Source organism: Eschrichtius robustus, chromosome 12, assembly GCF_028021215.1.
Source record: "Eschrichtius robustus isolate mEscRob2 chromosome 12, mEscRob2.pri, whole genome shotgun sequence".
In the NCBI taxonomy this organism is placed as follows: Eukaryota; Metazoa; Chordata; class Mammalia; order Artiodactyla; family Eschrichtiidae; genus Eschrichtius; species Eschrichtius robustus.
Window position 1 is genome coordinate 7,337,605 of NC_090835.1, and position 17,800 is coordinate 7,355,404.

Genomic DNA, 17,800 nt, shown 5'->3' on the forward strand with positions numbered 1-17,800 from the left:
AGCGGAGCCTCACCTCCCAGTCCCTAGTCCCTCCGCCGCAGGCTCCTCCTCCTCTGACATCAGAGCCGCGGGCGGGGGGGGCGGAGGGAGGCAGCTGAGCCCGAACCGAGCCCCACCGCAAGAGCGGGCGGGCGGCCCAAGCGCGCAGCAGCGGCGGACGGCGGACGGAGCTCGGCACCTGCCAACTCGGGCCTCCCAGCCAGCCCCGCGGCTGGGCAGCCGCAGGTACAGCCGGGAACCGCCCCGCCCGCGACCCTGGGCGCTGGCGGGAGGCGGGACCCTTCAGCCGCTGGATACCATCCCCGAAAGATGGGAGGGGGTGCCTGGGCGTGCTGGACTCTACAGGGTCAGGGCTGGGCCTTTCCCCCCCACCTATGCCCCAGGCCCAGCAGGTGCCTGGCGGCCGGTGGGAAACTGAGTGGGTAAAAGAGGAAGGAGGAGAGGGTGTGTGTGTGTGTGTGTGTGTGTGTGGTGTGGTGTGGTGTGTGTGTGGTGTGGTGTGGTGTGTGTGTGTGTGTGCGTGTGTGTGTCTGCCTTCAGCTGGGCCTGAATGTGGAAGGACTGGGCATTAGGAGGTAAAGACGTGTGGGGGCCGTGTTGGGGTATGCGAATGTCATAGCACACGCAAGTGGATCTGATATGAAGTTGCAGCATGTTGGTGTGTAAGGGTATCCGTATGGGTGGGGATGTCTGGGAATCAGTGTTTGGGCTGCACATGTGTACCTAGGTGTTGTGTGTGCTGGAATCTGGCTCAAAGGGTAGTAAGTCAGAGTTGGGGGGCATACAGTTGTGTACTGAGGATGTTTGGAGTTAGATGTAGGAGGATTTGGAGTTTAAGAGCTTCTAGGGTGTATAGGAGCTGGAGGGTGAAGGATGTGAATGAATCTGGGATGTCTGGTTGTACAGGTGAGGGGTGTGTCTGTCCTGTCTGCATGTCATCTCATCCAGGTGTGTGTGGATGTGTGTTTTGGGGTGTGAGAGGGATCTGTGGGAGGGATGTCTGGGTGTGAGGATGTCTGAGGAAGTGTGTCTTTGGACATGTGTGCTGATGTCTGGGGGTACATGTATGATCAGATGTCAGAGTATCATCTGGAGATGGAGTGTGCTGGATCTGGGGGCAGGTGTTTGGGTTCAGGGGTGTGGGTGGGTCTTGGTGTGGTGTATCTGGGTGTAGGGATATGTGTGGAACTGTGAGGTTTGTATTTGCCAGGCCTCCAGGTGGGTTTTAAAATTCTGCCTCTAGAGCTTACCATCAAGTCTCCTTTCCTAGAAGTTTCTGCCCCTGGGATAGGTGGCCAGACCCCGCTGGGAACAAAGTCCCACCCAAAGAGTGGGATCGCACACCAGGGGCTCTAGTCAGGGCACCTTCCCCTCATTTTCCCACAGAAGAAACAGAAGAAAAGTGCTCTCCCTGAGGTCACACAGTGACTGAGGTCACACAGTGGACTCCCTTTTGGCCTCACTTTCTGTGGGCCTGGGGTGGGATTGAGAGGCTGTGTTCTCTGGATGGGTCCTAGTCTGGCTGCAGCACCCTCCAAGGCCTTTACCTTCAGCAAGCTTAGCTGGGCCCCCAGCTAGGGTCATTGGGCAACTCTGGGTCCAGACGCTATCCATCGCCAACCTCAGTCTCCCCATTCTCCATCTGATAAATGGAGAGAGAATGCTCACCCTCTACTGCTGGTTGAGACAGAGGTCTCAACAGAGAAAAGTACAGGCTGGATCAGGGTGAGATCAAGCCGGGAGGGGACAGGTTGGGTGGGACCATTTCTCAGGCTGCTGGGACCCAGACGGGGAGTCAGGAGCGAGAGGGGGGTAATAGGAGGTCCGGGGAGCTCCAGCTGTGGCTGCTGTTGCTGTGGTAACAGTGCAGAAGGAGCTATTTAAAAACATGGCTGAGATATTGCTGGAAGCCCAGGCTGACGGAAACCTGATTTCCGAGAGGCCTGGCAGGGAGAAGGAGGAGGGAGAGGAGACACCCCAGCAATTCCCAGGGTGGGGCTGGGACATCGCTGGTTCTGGGGATGGGGGATCCTCCGGGTCTGTGCATTTCTACAAGCTGCTCTGGGGTCTTCTCTGCTGTCCTCCCAGAGGTCAGTGTCCCCCTGAGTGTTTGGATTTAGAGAGGGAGAAACTGAGAGGTGAGCTGAATAAACGAATGAATGAGTGACTTTGTTGAATAAAGAATTTTGCTGCCACCCTGAAGGATTTTCCTCTAGGCATAAGGATATGATGCATGGATGTTGCTGAATGACCAAATGACCTGTGAATGAGTGAAAGTTGAATGATTTTGTCAAATGAATGAATCAAGGAATGAATAAACACAGGCTGAATGGGGCCCCCAGTAAGTTCCCACGAAGAAGGCTGGGCCCTGCTGAGTCTTTTCCTTCCATTCCCTTTCCCAGGAGTCCTGGCTGTGGCCAGGGGGCAGTGGGCCATGCCGGGGGCAGTGGAAGGCCCCAGCTGGAAGCAGGCGGAGGACATTGGGGACATTTACGACTTCCGTGATGTTCTGGGAACGTGAGTCTCAGGGCAGGGGAGAAGGGGGAGCTGTCCCTGAGCTGGGGGGTGGGGTTGGGAAGGTCCTCACTCCTGGGCCTGACTGGCTGGGGAGGCTGCGTCCAGGGTGGTGCTTCCTCTAGCCAGTTGATCACTGCTTCCTGTTTCCTACTGCCCAGGCCCCATGGTAGCCTTGTATGGCCCGACTGGCCTGGGCTTCTCACTTCTGGCTGACAGTGGGTGGAACAGAGGCTGCTCTTGCCACAGCTCTGGGTTCCTGTGACGAGAAGAAAGTAGGAGGAATGAAGGAGCCAGTTTTTCAAACTTGCTGCCAAGAACTGGGGGTTCTGGCCGAGGTTTTGGAACTGAAGCTGGGCGTGGCTCTGTTCTCAGTGGTGGGAATCCAGAAATAACTCAAATCTGATCTCCCAAGTCGATCCCAAACATGTGAGGGAGACAGACCTACGGAAAATGACAATAGGGTGTGTGCTGTGCTCTAGCTAAATCCGGGAATGAGGACTTTGTTGAGCCCAGAGAGAGCAGTGGCTTCTGTGTGGAGAAGAACTTTCTGGAGAAGGGAGTATTAGAGCTGGGGACTAAAGGATGGGTAGGAGTGTACTTGTCAGAGAGGGAGAAGGCATTCCAGGCCGAAGGAATAGCATCAGCAAAGGTTCAGAGGTATGTTATGTGTGGAAGGAGACAGAGTCTAGTGGAGCTTCTAATCAGAGGCTGGGGGAAGAGTGGAAGAAGAGGCTGAGAAGAGAGAGGAACAGGTCATGTAAGGCCTGAAAGCCAAGCTATGGAGGCTGGACTTGATCCCATGAGCCATAGGAAGACATTTAAGACTTTGTGGCAGATTTGCAATTCAGGATGGTCACTCTGGCCAGAGCATAGAAGGTAAATTGGAGAGGGACAAGACTGGAAAGCAGCAATGAGGCTATCACAGTCACTAGTTATTCTGATGATTGAGCTTTCACGAGAGATGCTTTTCTTTGACTTATGACTTCTTATTATCCCAGGGAAAGCAAATCGTCCTAGAAAGAACACTCTAGTAAACCGTCCTTAATCAGTGAACTTTAGTGAAAATGAATGTGTTCCTTTCTAAGAGCCTGTTAGAAAGCATTGCTTCTCAAACTTCAGTGAGCATACACATCAGCTGACAGTCTTGTTAAAATGCAGATTCTAGGGCTTCCCTTGTGGCGCAGTAGTTAAGAGTCCGCCTGCCAATGCAGGGGACACGGGTTCGGGCCCTGGTCCGGGAAGATCCCACATGCTGCGGAGCAACTAAGCCTGTGCACCACAACTACTGAGCCTGCGCTCTAGAGCCCGTGAGCCACAACTACTGAAGCCCGCGTGCCTAGAGCCCGTGCTCAACAAGAGAAGCCACCACAATGAGAAGCCTGCGCACCGCAACAAAGAGTAGCCCCCGCTCGCCGCAACTAGAGAAAGCCCGTGCGCAGCAACAAAGATCCAACACAGCCAAAAATAAAATAATAAATAAAAAATTAAAAATGCAGATTCTGATTTAGTAGGTCTAGGGTGGGGCCTGAGATTCCACACTTCTGAAAAGTTCCCAGGTGATGCTGATGGTTCTTCATGGTTCTAAAGGGTGTTAAATAAGCCATGACTCAAATTGGCTTTCAGAAAAAGGAGTGAATCAGTCATGCACATAATAAAAAAGCCTAGGGAGTAAACTTCAGGCATGGGATGCAGGGGCTCACATGATGTTATCAGGAAATTGTCTTTGACGGTTTCTCAGCTCTGATTTCCTTTGTATTGGCTTCATTCTCAAGCAGGCTCTCCCCAAGTGGTGGCAAAGATGACCACCATTAGCTCCAAGCTTACATCTTACCAGCTTAGCAGGAAAGAGCACCTCATTCTCAAAGTGCCAGTAACCTGGCTTATATCACAGGACCCAATTACTGTGGCCAGGGGGTAGACTACTCTGATTGGCCAGGCTGGGTCACCTCTGGCACCAGGGAGGTGAATGAGTGATGGAGGGAGGCTCACCGCATCTCCTTGGTCTGGGGATGGTCACGTAACCCATAGGGGGATGGAGGAGAGGCTGGAGGGAAGCTGAGTTCCCCACCTCGTGAATCCCCTCTCTCTGCAGAGGGGCCTTCTCAGAGGTAATCCTGGCAGAAGATAAGAGGACTCAGAAGCTGGTGGCCATCAAATGTATCGCCAAGAAGGCTCTGGAGGGCAAGGAGGGCAGCATGCAGAATGAGATTGCTGTCCTGCACAAGTACGTGAGCCACATCCTGTCCCTGCCCTGGGCTGACCCTGCCTTGACCCCTCCCATTCACTTCCTATCTCTGCTTTGGGCAAATCATCTAACCTCTCTGAGCCTCAAATTGCTCATTTGTAACATGGGGTAATAATCTCCACTTGGTAGGGATTTGGGGAGCATCAGAGGTCCTTTATTTCAAGTGCCTGGCACAACAGCTAACCTGACAGATGTGACCGAGATGCCACTGCTTCTTTACAGTGGTTTAATGTCCAATCAGATCTAAAGGTCAATCCTTGAACATGTCTTGAACCCATGTATCTCAACTGACGTTATCTCTAGACCTACTGCAAGTTCCTGCCACATATTAAACCACCCAGCAAGTTGAAAAATGCCCATCTGCGGATGCCCTGACTCAACAACCAAATGGTCTCTGAACTGTTCATGCTGATGGGAAACCTGCTGTTCTCACTGAAAAGCTCATATAGAATCTTCACTTCCAGCCTCCCCCCCTGAGCTTTCCAACCACCATGGGCAGGGACGAAATAATCATTTCCACTATTGGGTCAGGAAGACTGAGGCCCGGAGAGGACAAAGGACTTGCCCAAGGTCACACAGCAAGTGTGTGGCAGAGCCAAATCTTCCATCAAACTCAATTACCATCATTGGTTCATTTCTGGAGCGTTTACTGTGTGCTAGGCATTGTGCCGATTCTTCCCTGCATTTCCTCACATGATCCTCACTCCAACACTTGGAGGGAAGTACTATCACTGGCTTCATATTATAGATGAAGAAACTGAGGCCCGGAGAGGTTACCCTCAATTCAGTGAATATGAGTGAGCACCCACTCTGCACCAGGTGCAGAGCAACAGTGGTGAGCAAGATAAAGCTGCTGGCCTCGTGGAGATGACGTTCTGGTGGGGGAGGCTGACAACTGTATAAACCCAGACAAGTGTTAAAATCATACACTGATCAGCACTGTGAGGTGAGAAGACCTGCCCCCAAACAGCACATGGCAGAGGCGGATGAGGACCCAGGTCTGTCTGACGCTGGAGCCCAGTGTTAACCCCCGTGGCTCTCCTGCCTTCCATGACACTATGATACATCATGGTAAATCAGCTTTTCCCTTTGAGACCCAGATCTTTGGCACGTCCTGCCCAGGTTTGCAGGCGGTGGTTCTTCACGATGAGGGTGGGGAGGTGGCTGAACTGTCCTCAGGTCTGAACCACCTCATTTCTCCTTTCAGGATCAAGCACCCCAACATTGTAGCCCTGGATGACATCTATGAAAGTGGGGGACACCTCTATCTCATCATGCAGCTGTGAGTGGCCCTGCCTCTGCCCCTTCCTCACACCTCTCCCTGCTGCCCCCTCCCTGGCCTCTCTGCCTCCCGTTCTCTTGTCGAGACTGCCCTGTCCCTGGCTACAGGGTGTCAGGTGGGGAGCTGTTTGACCGAATTGTGGAAAAAGGCTTCTACACAGAGCGGGACGCCAGCCGCCTCATCTTCCAGGTGCTGGATGCCGTCAAGTACCTGCACGACCTGGGCATCGTACACCGAGACCTCAAGGTGGGTGTGAGGGTGTGTGGGGAGCTGGGGCACCCAGAGGTGGGGCCTCTGCAAACTCCTCACTGAGACCTTGGGTACCTCTCACCCCCTTGCTGAGCCTTGCCTTCCCATATGCAGAACTGACCTGGTAGCCCCTAAACTGCTTCCTCCCCGTTCCATTTCCGACACACAAATGGACACAAAGGTGAACTGTGCTGTTATTTTATCCCAGTCGCATCTTATGTCTTTTTCTGATAATAAAAGTCCCACTTGCTCTTTGTAGAAAACTTGAATGGGGCAGCAAAACACAAAGAAGAAAGCCAGAAGCCCCTGAAAGCCTGCTCCTCAGAGACAATGACGGGGTTCACGTTTTGTAGTACATCTCATTCTGCTCTAGGAGAAGAGCGCTAGGGTGAAACAGATCTGGGTCTGAATTCTGTCCCCGCCACTCCCCTCCCTAACTGTAGATTCTCAGGCAAGTCACTTTGCCTCTCAAGGCATCAGTTTCTCCCCCTGTAAAGTGGGATTATTCAGAGTGGCCTAGCAGGGATGTGGTAAGGGTAAATTGAAATCAAGCACAGCACAGGATCTGGTGCACAGGAGCTCCTCAAAAATTATTCAGGGCGTCACAGTACACACCTGAGGTTTATAGGAAATTCCCTTCCATATCCCCGAGGCCCTTGGCCTTTTGGAACTTCGAACTTAATTTTCTTGTGCCTGCAACCAAGATGGCAGTTGTGACGCCACAGTGGCTTTTGGGGGGCTCGCTGGGGTGCTTGGGGAGGCAGAAGGTCCTGCTGGCCTCTGGCCATCTCCCACTCCTCTTCCCCACCCTCCCGTCTTCCAAGCCAGAGAATCTGCTGTACTACAGCCTGGATGAAGACTCCAAGATCATGATCTCCGACTTTGGCCTCTCCAAGATGGAAGACCCCGGCAGCATGCTCTCCACAGCCTGCGGGACCCCAGGATACGTGGGTGCGTTGGGCCGTGGGCTGGGACTGTGGGCGGGGGAGGAACCCAAAGCTGCCGGGCAGATTTGTCACCACCATGTCCCCTTCCCTCCACAGCCCCTGAAGTGCTGGCCCAGAAGCCCTACAGCAAGGCAGTGGATTGCTGGTCCATTGGGGTCATCGCCTATATCCTGTGAGTGGGGGCTTCGCCGTTGGGGATGTGGCTTCAGAGTTCTCCTCTCCCCTACTTTACTCTCTTCCTCCTCTCTGCCATTTCTTCCTTCCTGCCGTCCATATTTATATCTACCAATTAATGACTAATATTACTTCACCCAACAAATACTATGTTTCTGGCACTGTGCCAAGCACTGGGGCTTTAGCAGAGAACAAGACAGACAAGGTGCCTGCCCTCGGGGAGCAGACATGCTCGTAAGGGAGACAGAAAATAAATAAGTAAATAAATCTATAAAATAATGGCAGGTGGTAAGAAATATTAACAAGAAAAATCAAGCAGGGGAGGGAGATGGGGATGGATGCTATTTTAGATAGGAGGTCAGAGAGTCTCTCTGAGGAGGTGGCATGAGTGGCATCCTGGCTGAAGTGAGGGAGCCAGACATTCGAGGTGTGGGGGGAGAATGGTTTAGGCAGAAGGCACAGCAAGTGCAAAGGCCCTGAGGAAGGACAGATGGCGGCACGTTAAGGAACAGAAAGCCAGGGTAGCTGGACAGGAGTGAGCAACGCAGAGAGGGGTACATTTCCCCCCTTTGTAAAAGGGGGAACTCCTTCCTGTGGGTCCTGCCTGATCCTTGAGACTGCCCCAAAGCTCCATCCCGGAGCCAGTGGGCACACTGCAAGTGGAGGTGAGAGTGAGTTTCTCCTCGCCCAGGCTCTGTGGTTATCCCCCCTTCTATGACGAAAATGATGCCAAACTCTTCGAACAGATTTTGAAGGCCGAGTACGAGTTTGACTCTCCTTATTGGGACGACATCTCTGACTCCGGTATTTGGGGCTTTGCTTTCTTCCCTTGGGTCCTACCTCCGGTGCCTTCCTCATCTGCTTTGGGGGTCTCCTCACTGCCTTCCTTCCACCTGATTCCCCAGCCCCAGACTAAGAGCTGTCCTCGAGACCAGACACCCACCCTGGGTGCTTCTCTTTGCCGGGCTCCTGGCCTGAGAAACTGTAGGCTTTCATTCATTTGGTCTTCAAACACAGTATTTTAGAAAATACCTCCCCCCACTGACTTCCTAATGCCTAAGACACCACCATTCATGTTTTTATCTGTCCTCCTGTGCCTCCAGTTAGGAGGCAAAGCTGTGAAGCCATTATCAATCATGTACACATCAGTGTGAATACACTGAGCACAATCTTCTCTAGGAACAAGTTATTCTTAAGGGAGAAAGCTGGAGGGTTGGGGTGGGTCTGGGGGCTTAGAGAAAAGGGTGCAGGTGGGGTGGGGCGGTGAATGGACAGATCTGGCTTCGATGCTGGCCAGACCTGAGGGGTGGGTTCTACCTTGGGGGTGTTCTCAGGCACCACCATGCTGTCTTTGCTCTTGTCTTGGGGATTCAGCCAAAGACTTCATCCGGCACTTGATGGAGAAGGATCCAGAGCAGAGGTTCACCTGTGAACAGGCCTTGCAGCACCCCTGGTGAGAGCGCCCACAAGCTGCGGGCTGGGGTGGGATCTGGGGCCCCAGGCCTGCCTCTACCTTCACTGACAACCCTCCACACACATCCGCTCTAGGATTGCAGGAGATACGGCTCTAGATAAGAATATTCACCAGTCGGTGAGCGAGCAGATCAAGAAGAACTTTGCCAAGAGCAAGTGGAAGGTGAGCCCACGTTTAGTCCTGGGTCCCAGCCTCCCCAGGACTCCTCCCCACCCCCATCCAGCCCTCAGCTCACACAGCAGCTCGCACCTCGTGGGGCACAGTGTAAATGCTCAGGGGTGCTTACTGAAGAACCTCATTCATTCATTCAATGCTCTGTGACACCTACTCTATTCCAGTGATGGTCCCTGACCTCCACGTCTAGAGGGAGAAAGAACAGTGTATACTTCTTAAGGAGACATCGAACCCAAGCTACGAGGTCCTGGAAGGGGCATAAACCTGTCAGACGTGATAGCCGAGTAGGAGTTAGCTGGGCACAGCAGAATAATATCTGAGGCAGAGGGAACCAGGGTGCAAAGGGCCAGGAGACGTGAGAGTGCGGCCATTCAGGGCAGTGCAAGCGCTAAGCCTGGCTGGACCGGAGGAGCTGTGGGGCAGGAGCCCAGGCTGCAGACACAGGTAGGGGCCAGGCTGCTCGGGGGCTTGAGTGCCACAGTGGAGCACTGACTTGATCCTGAGGATGCTGAGGAGCCCCAGAAGGATTTTCAGCTGGAACTTGCCCGTTAGAAAGGGCTCTCAAGATGCAGAAAGGCACAGTGCAGGCTGGGAGACCCTTTAGGGGGCTGTGGCAGAGACACAGTCAGGAGACGGTGAGGGCTTGGACCAGAGCAATGGCAACGCGAACAGAGAACACTGGTTGGTCCAGGAGTCGTTTGGGAGGCAGAACTGACAAGAAGTGATCGTAGAATGGATAATGGGGGAGAGAAGAGATGTCCAGGGCTGGCCCAAGATTTTGGCTGGGGACGAGGTGGATGGCAGTACTGTCACTAACATGGAGATCCCAGGGGCAGAAACTTGTTTTAGGGGATGATTTTGGTTTGGGACGTGGTAAATTTGAGGGACATCTCAGTGGATAGGTTGAAGAGAGAACGATACACACACACCTGGGCAAGTGAGTTAACCTCTCCGTGCCTCAGTTTCCTCCTTTGACAATGGTGACAGTAATAGTGCCCACCTCAAAGACATTCGTGAAGATTAAATGAACTACTATGTAAATTGCTTAGAACAGTGCCTGACACATAATGCTATATTAAGTGTTTACTATTATGTGAATATAAATTATATATAAAAAGTTACGCACGTCTATCTATATATTTATATACATTTTATACATGTGCATGTATGTGTGTATTACTATATGATATGACTGAATATAATTTAATAAAGCCTTGTAGAGGTTTCAGGGAGTTTTAGGCGATCAACCAATATCGCCTGAATAAAACTAACAGAACTGCTGCGAGAATTCCACCGCCAGACCCTGCCCCATGATGTCCCACTCTCTCCAAAGTCCCTTCTTCCGCCTCTCTCCACAGCAAGCCTTCAATGCCACGGCCGTGGTGCGGCACATGAGGAAGCTACAGCTGGGCACCAGCCAGGAGGGGCAGGGACAGACGGCGAGCCACGGGGAGCTGCTGGCACCAGCAGCTGGGGGTGAGGCCCTGGGCTCTGTGGGAGGGCATGGGTGGTCCACAGAGAGGCACCCAGGCTAGAGCAGAGGGTCTCCTCCTGTGGCCAACTCTGCTCTCTCTCCCCGTGTAGGGCCGGTGGCCAGCTGCTGCTGTCGAGACTGCTGCGTGGAGCCGGGCCCGGAACTGTCTCCCACACTAGCCCCCCAGCTCTAGGGGCCTGGATCCCCTGTGTAGGAGGGGTTGGGGGCAGCCTGCTCCCCCTCCCTCCCTGAACTGGGGAGTCACCCTGCTCCACCCGCGCTCCGCACCCCTTTCCCTACAGCCCCTCCACTGCATTTTCCATACAAATGTTTCTATTTTATTGTTCCTTCTTATAATAAAGGGAAGAGGTTAAAACCACAGGTAGCTCTGTCTCCCCAGACAACCCCCATCCCACACTGTCGCGCAAACTGCTTGATTTGAGGGTGCCTGGCCCCTGAGGTAGCTGCAGGGAGCCCCCTTTCCAACATGAGACTGGATGGGGGTGAGAAGGGGGAATGGTGGGGAGGGGTGTTTGGGGAATCCCTTCGTCCAGTGCCCCCACCTAGCCTTCCGGCCCTGGGCATCTCTTTCCGCGCTTTGCTGGTGGCTCCTGAGCTCGGTGGGGTTGGCGCAGGTCAGCACTGAACAGCACCTGGCGGGGGTGGGGAGGAGTCTGAGTGGAGAGAGGGTACACTGGGGTCAAGACTAGGGGGGCAGTGTGGGGAGCCAGAAGGGTTCATGGGGGGCAGGGCTGGGGCAAGGAGAGTCCACTGGAGTTAGGGCTGGGGTGGGTGGAGTCCTTTAGGGTCACCTGGGGCAGTGGTGGGGTAGAAGAAAGTGGGTCAAGGCTTGGGGCGAAGTCCCATGGGGTCAGGACTGGAGGAGGAGGGGAAGCCTAAGTACACTCACTGCTTGGGCCCAGCCAGCATAAGGTCCCCACAGGCTCCGGAAAAAGCTTCCTAAACCAGAAGTGGTGAGGCGACATAAATTGGCCCCTCCTGCTCCCTATCCACAAGGGTGGGGTTTAGGGGGAGGTGTGGGAAGTTTCCACCACCTCAGCCCACTGCCAGCCCCGACATCCCACTCTCTCCTTACCCAGTTCCTTGTTGGCCTGCGGGCTCGGACCCTTGGCGGTGGTGGGGTGCCAGCTGTAGTCACATTGAGCGATCTGCCACACGTGGACGTCCACGGGCACAGCCTGGGGCTTGTCTAGGGCCATCAAGCAGATGCAGTCGGCCACCTTTGACAGACACAGAGTGAGCCACAGAGGAGGAATGGCAGGGTCCAGCCAGCAACCTGCTTCTAGCCCCAAAGCCAGCTGCTTCCTTCTCCACTCTGAGGTTACTATGATTGTACATTCTATTAATAATTTAAAAAACAGCTGTGTGGACTTCCCTGGTGGCGCAGTGGTTAAGAATCCGCCTGCCAATGCAGGGGACATGGGTTCAAGCCCTGGTCTGGGAAGATCCCACATGCCGCGGAGCAACTAAGCCCGTGCGCCACAGCTACTGAGCCTGCGCTCTAGAGCCCGCGAGCCACAACTACTGAGCCCGTGTGCCTACAGCCCGTGCTCCACAACAAGAGAAGCCACTGCAATGAGAAGCCCGCGTATTGCAATGAAGAGTAGCCCCTGCTCACCGCAACTAGAGAAAGCCTGCATGCAGCAACAAAGACCCAACGCAGCCAAAAATAAATAAATAAATAAATTAATTAATTAATTTTAAAAAAGAAATATCTCCTGGTATTAAGAAATTGTTTAAAAAAAAAATAAAAATAAATAAAAAACAGCTGTGATGAGGGTGCTACTGGGTGAACATCTTATGTGTGTCAGGCTCTCAGGTTCTTGTTTTTTTTTATAAGTTTATTTACTTATTTATTTAATTTATTTTTGGCTGCATTGGGTCTTCGTTGCTGCACGCGGGCTTTTCTCTAGTTGTGGTGAGTGGGGGCCCCTCCTCGTTGTGGCGCGCAGGCTTATTGCTGTGGCTTCTCTTATGGTGGAGCACGGGCTCTAGGTGCACGGGCTTCAGTAGTTGTGGCACGCGGGCTCAGCAGTTGTGACTCGCGGGCTCCAGAGCGCGGGCTCCAGAGCACAGGCTCAGCAGCCGTGGCCCCCGGGCTTAGTTGCTCCGCAGCATGTGGAATCCTCCCGGACCAGGGCTCGAACCCGTGTCTCCTGCATTGGCAGGCGGATTCTTAACCACTGCGCCACCAGGGAAGCCCCTTGTCTTGTTCCGCAGACAAGAAAACTGAGGTTCTGAAAGGTGAAGTGACTTGGCCAAAGTTACCCAGCTAGGGAGACGCAGAACCAAGATTTAATGTTAGGCTGGAGTTCAGAGCCCATTAAAAAGAGTTCTTTAAACAAAAGTTCATTTTTAAAGTACAGAGAAATATAAAAAAGAACACAATAAATGCCAAATTCCCAATCATCTTTCTGATAGCTAACGCTGTTGATATTAAACAAGAAGTTCTATAAGTACACATAATTTTAAGAGAAAAACAAAATGAAAAGTGGAAACATCTTTTCATTTGTCTTCCCAAAGGTAACCACTATTAAGTTCCCTGTGATTCCTTCTGGAAATTTCTGCATATAGCAGTGTATATATGTACCTGAACAAATGGTTTTTCTGAAAATGCATTCAAAGAGCAATGTCTTTTATACCCTTTCTGCATTCTACATTTCTCTAATAAAACATCTGCTGGTATCCTTTCTCCTTCCCACTTTGCCTCCAGAAGAGAAGCCCGCATCCAAGCACCCAGCTCTCAGGCCTGCCTTCTCTCCTCCTCCGCTACTCTCTGCATGGGTGGTGAGGGCAGCTCCTACCCCCCTGGGGCCTTACCTTGGTGCCTACCCCAGGCAGGGTGCAGAGGGCCTTATGGGCCTCCTCATAGGGGGCCTTGCGCAGCTGCTGCAGCCAGGGAAGTCCACCCCGTTCTTCCAGGATGGCTCGGGCACTGGCACTCACGTAGCGGGCACGATACCCCAGGCCCAGCTTCCTGAGCTGAGCCTCCACCTGTGGCCCTGTGGGGTGGTGGGGAGGGGAGCAGGGGTCAGGCATTATCACATCCTTCCTGTCATCAGGCTAGTGTGTGAGCCCTGCACCCCGCAGGAATGCTTTCCCTAAGCACCCCTCTCCTACCTTGCCACCCTCTGGGAGACCCCAGGACACCTGCATGTACAAAGGAAAGGGTTAAGGCCTGGGTTCTGCCCCTCCACACATGTTTTCTGAGCACTGACTATGTGCTGTGCACTGCAGCAGGGACTGAGAAGGACTTGCTGCCCTGGAGGAACTCCCCAGTTAAGTTCCTTAACCTTTCCAAAGGGCGTTCACATTCATGATATAAAATAAAAGTCATAATAACAGCAACAGCTTCTATTTTCAAGTGCTGGGTATCATGCATGGGCAAAGTGCTTTAGGTACATTATCATGCTTACTTTTCTCAAGGACCCTGATGACAATATTATTGTTCTTCCCACTTTATGGATGGAGAAAATGAAGGCTTAGAAGAGGTTAAGTAACTTGCTCAAGAAAGGACATGGTAGAGGTGGGACCTTGCACTGAGGTCTGGGACACCAAGCCTGTGCTCTTAACCCATTGCACTACCTACCTCATGATTGCTTTATTCATCCCTCAAACCCTTCTGGATAGAGACTGTTATTCCCATTCCACAAACAAGTTAAGAGAAGCTTGGAGAGGTGAATGAATTTCTTGAGGTCTTATGACTACTAAGCTGGGAGCTAAGACCCAAGATTGGGTTTCTAAGCACCTAAAACATTCTGTTTTCTCCAGAGGGGGCTGTCTCCTTCCTATGCAGTCATCAAGCACTTCCTGTAGCTTGGTTCTCACATCTGCCGACTGATACACTTGCCTCTGTAAAATACTTGCCTCACAGGGCTGCCGTGAAGAACACGTATGTTTCTGGACGCAGAATTGTTGGAATCATTGCAAAGATAACATATTGAATTTTCTGTTTATGTCCCATAAGCCAAACACTGTGCTAGCTGCAGTATGTGTATTCCTTTACTTAACCCTCATGACAACTCTGATAGGTAGGTGCTATTCTTATCCCATTCAATGGATTAAAAAACTGAGGCACACAGAGGCTAAACAATGTGCCCAAGGTCATATACGTAGAAGTCACGTGCCAGAGTTGAGATTCTGACCCAGGCAGCTGTCTCTAGAATGCGTGCTCTTAAGCCCAAACTACTGTACACTGTATACAGATGTCTTCTGATGAGCCATTGAACCCATGGGGCAAAAAGCCCAGACTAGTGAGGTGCTGACATTTCAGGGACAGATAAGGAAGATGAGGTGTAACTGGGGCTGATCAGACCAGGCAGGGTGGTTCTGGATGAGGGCAGTATTTAGAAAGGCAGGAAGCTTTGAGATGGGAGAAGGGCACCAGGGGAGAACTGAACAGACCCTGAAAGCTGCTGGAAGGCCCGGAGGCAAGGACCCACCTACTCACCAGTCAGGGCCTGCAAGTTGGGGAAGCCATGGTAGGCGACATCATCAAGCTGGAGGAGCCGAGGTCCGAAGGTCTGGCAGAGCCGCTCCACCATGCCAGTGATGCGGGCAATGTTGTTGTTGGAGGAACAGATGAAGGAGAAGAGGCACTCGATGGGGTCCTGTTGCAGGAGTCGCACACCTGGGGACCAGAAAGGCAGGGGGACCAGAAATCACCTGTTATTGGGAGTGGCCTCTTCTCACCCTCAGATTCTAGGTACCAAGGCTCCGGGGGATCCCAGGGGAATGAGGGACAGCATTGTTAGAGAAAGCAACACCAGAGCTCTCATTGCTCATAGCATCTTGTGAGATCTGGGTTATCATCCCATTCCACAGACGAAGAAGCCACAATGTAAGCACTATGAGGGTGGGGATTTGTTTCTGTTTTGTTCACTGTGGTATCCCCAGTCGCACAGCTGATGCTCTGTAAACATTTACAGGATGAATGATGTCACCAGCCCCAGATCACACAGCCAGGATTTGGCTCAATATCCTTATCACTCCACTATGGTGGTCAGCAGGACAATAATAACAGTAATAATAATTACTATGTGTCAGGCACTATCCTAAGCACTTTACATGTCTTAGCTTCTTTAATCCTCATAAAATCCTAAGAGGTGGATATAATCCCCACTTTACAGATGGTGAAACTGAGTAACTTAACCAAATCACAAGCACCCCAACCCCTGCCTCAGGCTCCGTACTCACCTTGGAATTTCTGAGCCACCTCTTGAAAGTGGGGGTCCACGGAACTCCAGTGGTGATACAGCTGAGCAAGGCTGACATCCAGCTGGAAGTACTGTCGCACGGCCTTTAGCTCTTCCAGTGTGGGCCTGCCAACCCGGCCCTTATCCCCTCGGTACACAGTGCAGTAAAGATGCTCCTCAGTCTGGGTCAGTGTCCATACCTGGTCGGCCAGCACGCCACTCCAGTGCGCAGGGCTTTGCTCCCTCCACCTGACCCCCAGGCACAGGGCAGCCCTAGCACTCAGTTTCCCTTCCTGTACCCTTTGGGGCCCTCCCATCTTATAACTGCTCCATATACAAAACTGACTTACAAATTGCAAAGTAAAAGCGCTTTCTTTTACATCAATTATATCATGTAATCCTCGCAACAACACTGCGCAGGCTTATTACCTCCACTTTATAAAGCAGGTAACAGGGTCACCACCCGTGCCTCAGTCTCCTCTTTTGTACTCTGAAGTTTCTTCCATCACCCCCAATGCACCCCAGGATCTGCCGTGCTGAGGAGCCAGGAGCCAGGGTCACTCACCGGAATGACTGTCCAGAAGCCAGAACCAGGTCCAGGCGCAGCTCAGAGCGTGGACAGGGGATGGAGGCCCACAGGGCCGGGACGGAGGCTAGAGTGCGATGTCTCATGCTATGCTGCAGAAGGGAGCGAGCTAACATTTCCACGTCAGGCTCCGCCCCATGATGGCCCCGCCCACTAAAAGCAGCTCTACGCTCCGCCGAGACCCCGCCCCAAAGATCACGCCCCTCTAGGCCTCGCCCACTAAATCCTGGCCTCTTAATTTGCTTATTTAAGGCCCGCCCAGTTTTATTTAATTTCTCCACTCCCCACAGGTCCCACTCCTTGCGGTCCACCAAGGCTCCATCCCTCCCACTCTGTCCCGACACTCCCGTCCTTCCTCCTTACGTATCCTCCCCCGCCCTCCACAGCCTCCGGGAGCGTACCACTGTCCCCACCGTCCCAAAGAGCTGCCGCGACTTTGGGAAGCGCGCGCAAGCGCGCTCTTCGACTTTCTCCGGGGTCCGACCTCTCTCTCACCGGAAGTACGGTTCAAGCCCGGCTAATTGGATCCAGAAGTAGCCAATCCACGGAGAGTTAAGAGTCGCCAATGAGAATCGGGCGTGGCGGCGGGTGGGCGGGCCTTTCCGTGGCGCCGCAGCGGTTGGCGCGCGCTGGGCTTGCTGCCCGCCCTTGAGCTTTCCTCTGTGGGCTCGGCTGTACTCGGCACGCCGGCGTGTGCCGTCCCCGCTCCCCACGGTCCAGGCGCACTGTGCGCCCTCAGGCCCCAGTCCTCACTGTCTGATCTTCTCAGAGCCCTGGGATTCCTCAGGGTCTGCCCGCCCACAGAACCAAGTCCTATCCCTCGCCGTCCTTAGCCTTTCTCACCGAGCCTCTCCGGGCTGATCTTCGCCCTCCTCAGTCGGCCTCCCCTGAAGCACCCCCTCACTGAGAATCGCGCCAGAACGCAGCTCCGGGCCCGCCGAGCCCCTGAGGTGTCTCCACGGCGTCTGGCTCCCGAGGATTCTGCCTTCGCGCTCACCCGCTGAGCCGCTCCCCTCCAAGGGCTTGTCCCTGAGCCTCGACGCTGTAGCCTTAGGCCTCCTCACAGACTTCCTCGTCAGAGGCCTGCCTCCTCGGACTGTCCCGCCGGGCGCCGCCCGCTGGCTGCCACAGCTGCTCCCTCCGTCTAGGGCCTTCCTCCACAGCCCTCCCTCAGCCCTGCCCAACGGGGCCCGGGTAGGCCTTCCTCGGGGACTGCGCCCAGCGGCCCAGCGAGGCCACAGGACCGCCAAGTGTGTGGCCCCCGGGCAGCCCCGGTGCCAGGGCCGGCTGCCTGGCCCAGGAGAGATGTACCATGTAACTTCTTACCTTCTAGAGAAAGACACAAAAAACAGGGACACAAGAACTGCCTCTGGGCGGTGATTCTTGGTTACTGTATCTGAGCGACTAGCCTTCAGATTCCTTAAGGGACAGACTGGCAGCTGATTTATCTGTGTCCCTCTTG

The 17,800-nt window shown here is 53.4% G+C and overlaps 2 protein-coding genes across 5 annotated transcripts; one reads left to right on the forward strand and one right to left on the reverse strand.

Moving 5' to 3' along the window:
- The first annotated feature begins 79 nt into the window (after window positions 1-79).
- On the forward strand, window positions 80-10,915 carry CAMK1 (calcium/calmodulin dependent protein kinase I). The gene is made up of 12 exons (XM_068558646.1): window positions 80-225; window positions 2,403-2,517; window positions 4,610-4,741; window positions 5,970-6,044; window positions 6,152-6,290; window positions 7,118-7,244; window positions 7,337-7,412; window positions 8,106-8,218; window positions 8,789-8,867; window positions 8,963-9,050; window positions 10,421-10,538; window positions 10,647-10,915. The coding sequence occupies exons 2-12, from the start codon at window positions 2,435-2,437 to the stop codon at window positions 10,727-10,729; spliced, it is 1,113 nt and encodes a 370-aa protein (XP_068414747.1). The 5' UTR covers window positions 80-225; window positions 2,403-2,434; the 3' UTR covers window positions 10,730-10,915.
- Window positions 10,852-16,454, reverse strand: OGG1 (8-oxoguanine DNA glycosylase). 4 transcript variants are annotated; one of them, XM_068558651.1, is made up of 7 exons: window positions 16,318-16,454; window positions 15,754-16,001; window positions 15,008-15,187; window positions 13,378-13,559; window positions 11,633-11,777; window positions 11,447-11,496; window positions 10,852-11,189 (listed from the first exon to the last, which is right to left on the reverse strand). In XM_068558651.1, exons 1-7 carry the CDS (start codon window positions 16,452-16,454, stop codon window positions 11,100-11,102), a joined length of 1,032 nt encoding a protein of 343 aa, XP_068414752.1. In that variant the 3' UTR covers window positions 10,852-11,099. The 4 variants fall into 4 exon arrangements, with proteins under 4 accessions (XP_068414752.1, XP_068414753.1, XP_068414755.1 ...); XM_068558652.1 differs by having other exon boundaries at window positions 10,966-11,189; window positions 11,447-11,542; XM_068558654.1 differs by lacking the exon at window positions 11,447-11,496 and having other exon boundaries at window positions 10,966-11,189.
- Between the last annotated feature and the right edge of the window lie 1,346 nt (window positions 16,455-17,800).

Coding starts and splice junctions, on each gene's coding strand:
- OGG1 (XM_068558651.1), bottom strand. CDS start 16,454: ATGTTAGCTCGCTCCCTTCTGCAGCATAGCATGAGACATCGCACTCTA. Junction 13,560..15,007: donor CAACTTGCAGGCCCTGACTG/GTGAGTAGGTGG, acceptor ACCACCCCACAG/GGCCACAGGTGGAGGCTCAG. Junction 11,497..11,632: donor GCAGGCCAACAAGGAACTGG/GTAAGGAGAGAG, acceptor CTTCTGGTTTAG/GAAGCTTTTTCCGGAGCCTG.
- CAMK1 (XM_068558646.1), top strand. CDS start 2,435: ATGCCGGGGGCAGTGGAAGGCCCCAGCTGGAAGCAGGCGGAGGACATT. Junction 7,413..8,105: donor GGGGTCATCGCCTATATCCT/GTGAGTGGGGGC, acceptor CTCCTCGCCCAG/GCTCTGTGGTTATCCCCCCT. Junction 10,539..10,646: donor GCTGGCACCAGCAGCTGGGG/GTGAGGCCCTGG, acceptor CTCCCCGTGTAG/GGCCGGTGGCCAGCTGCTGC.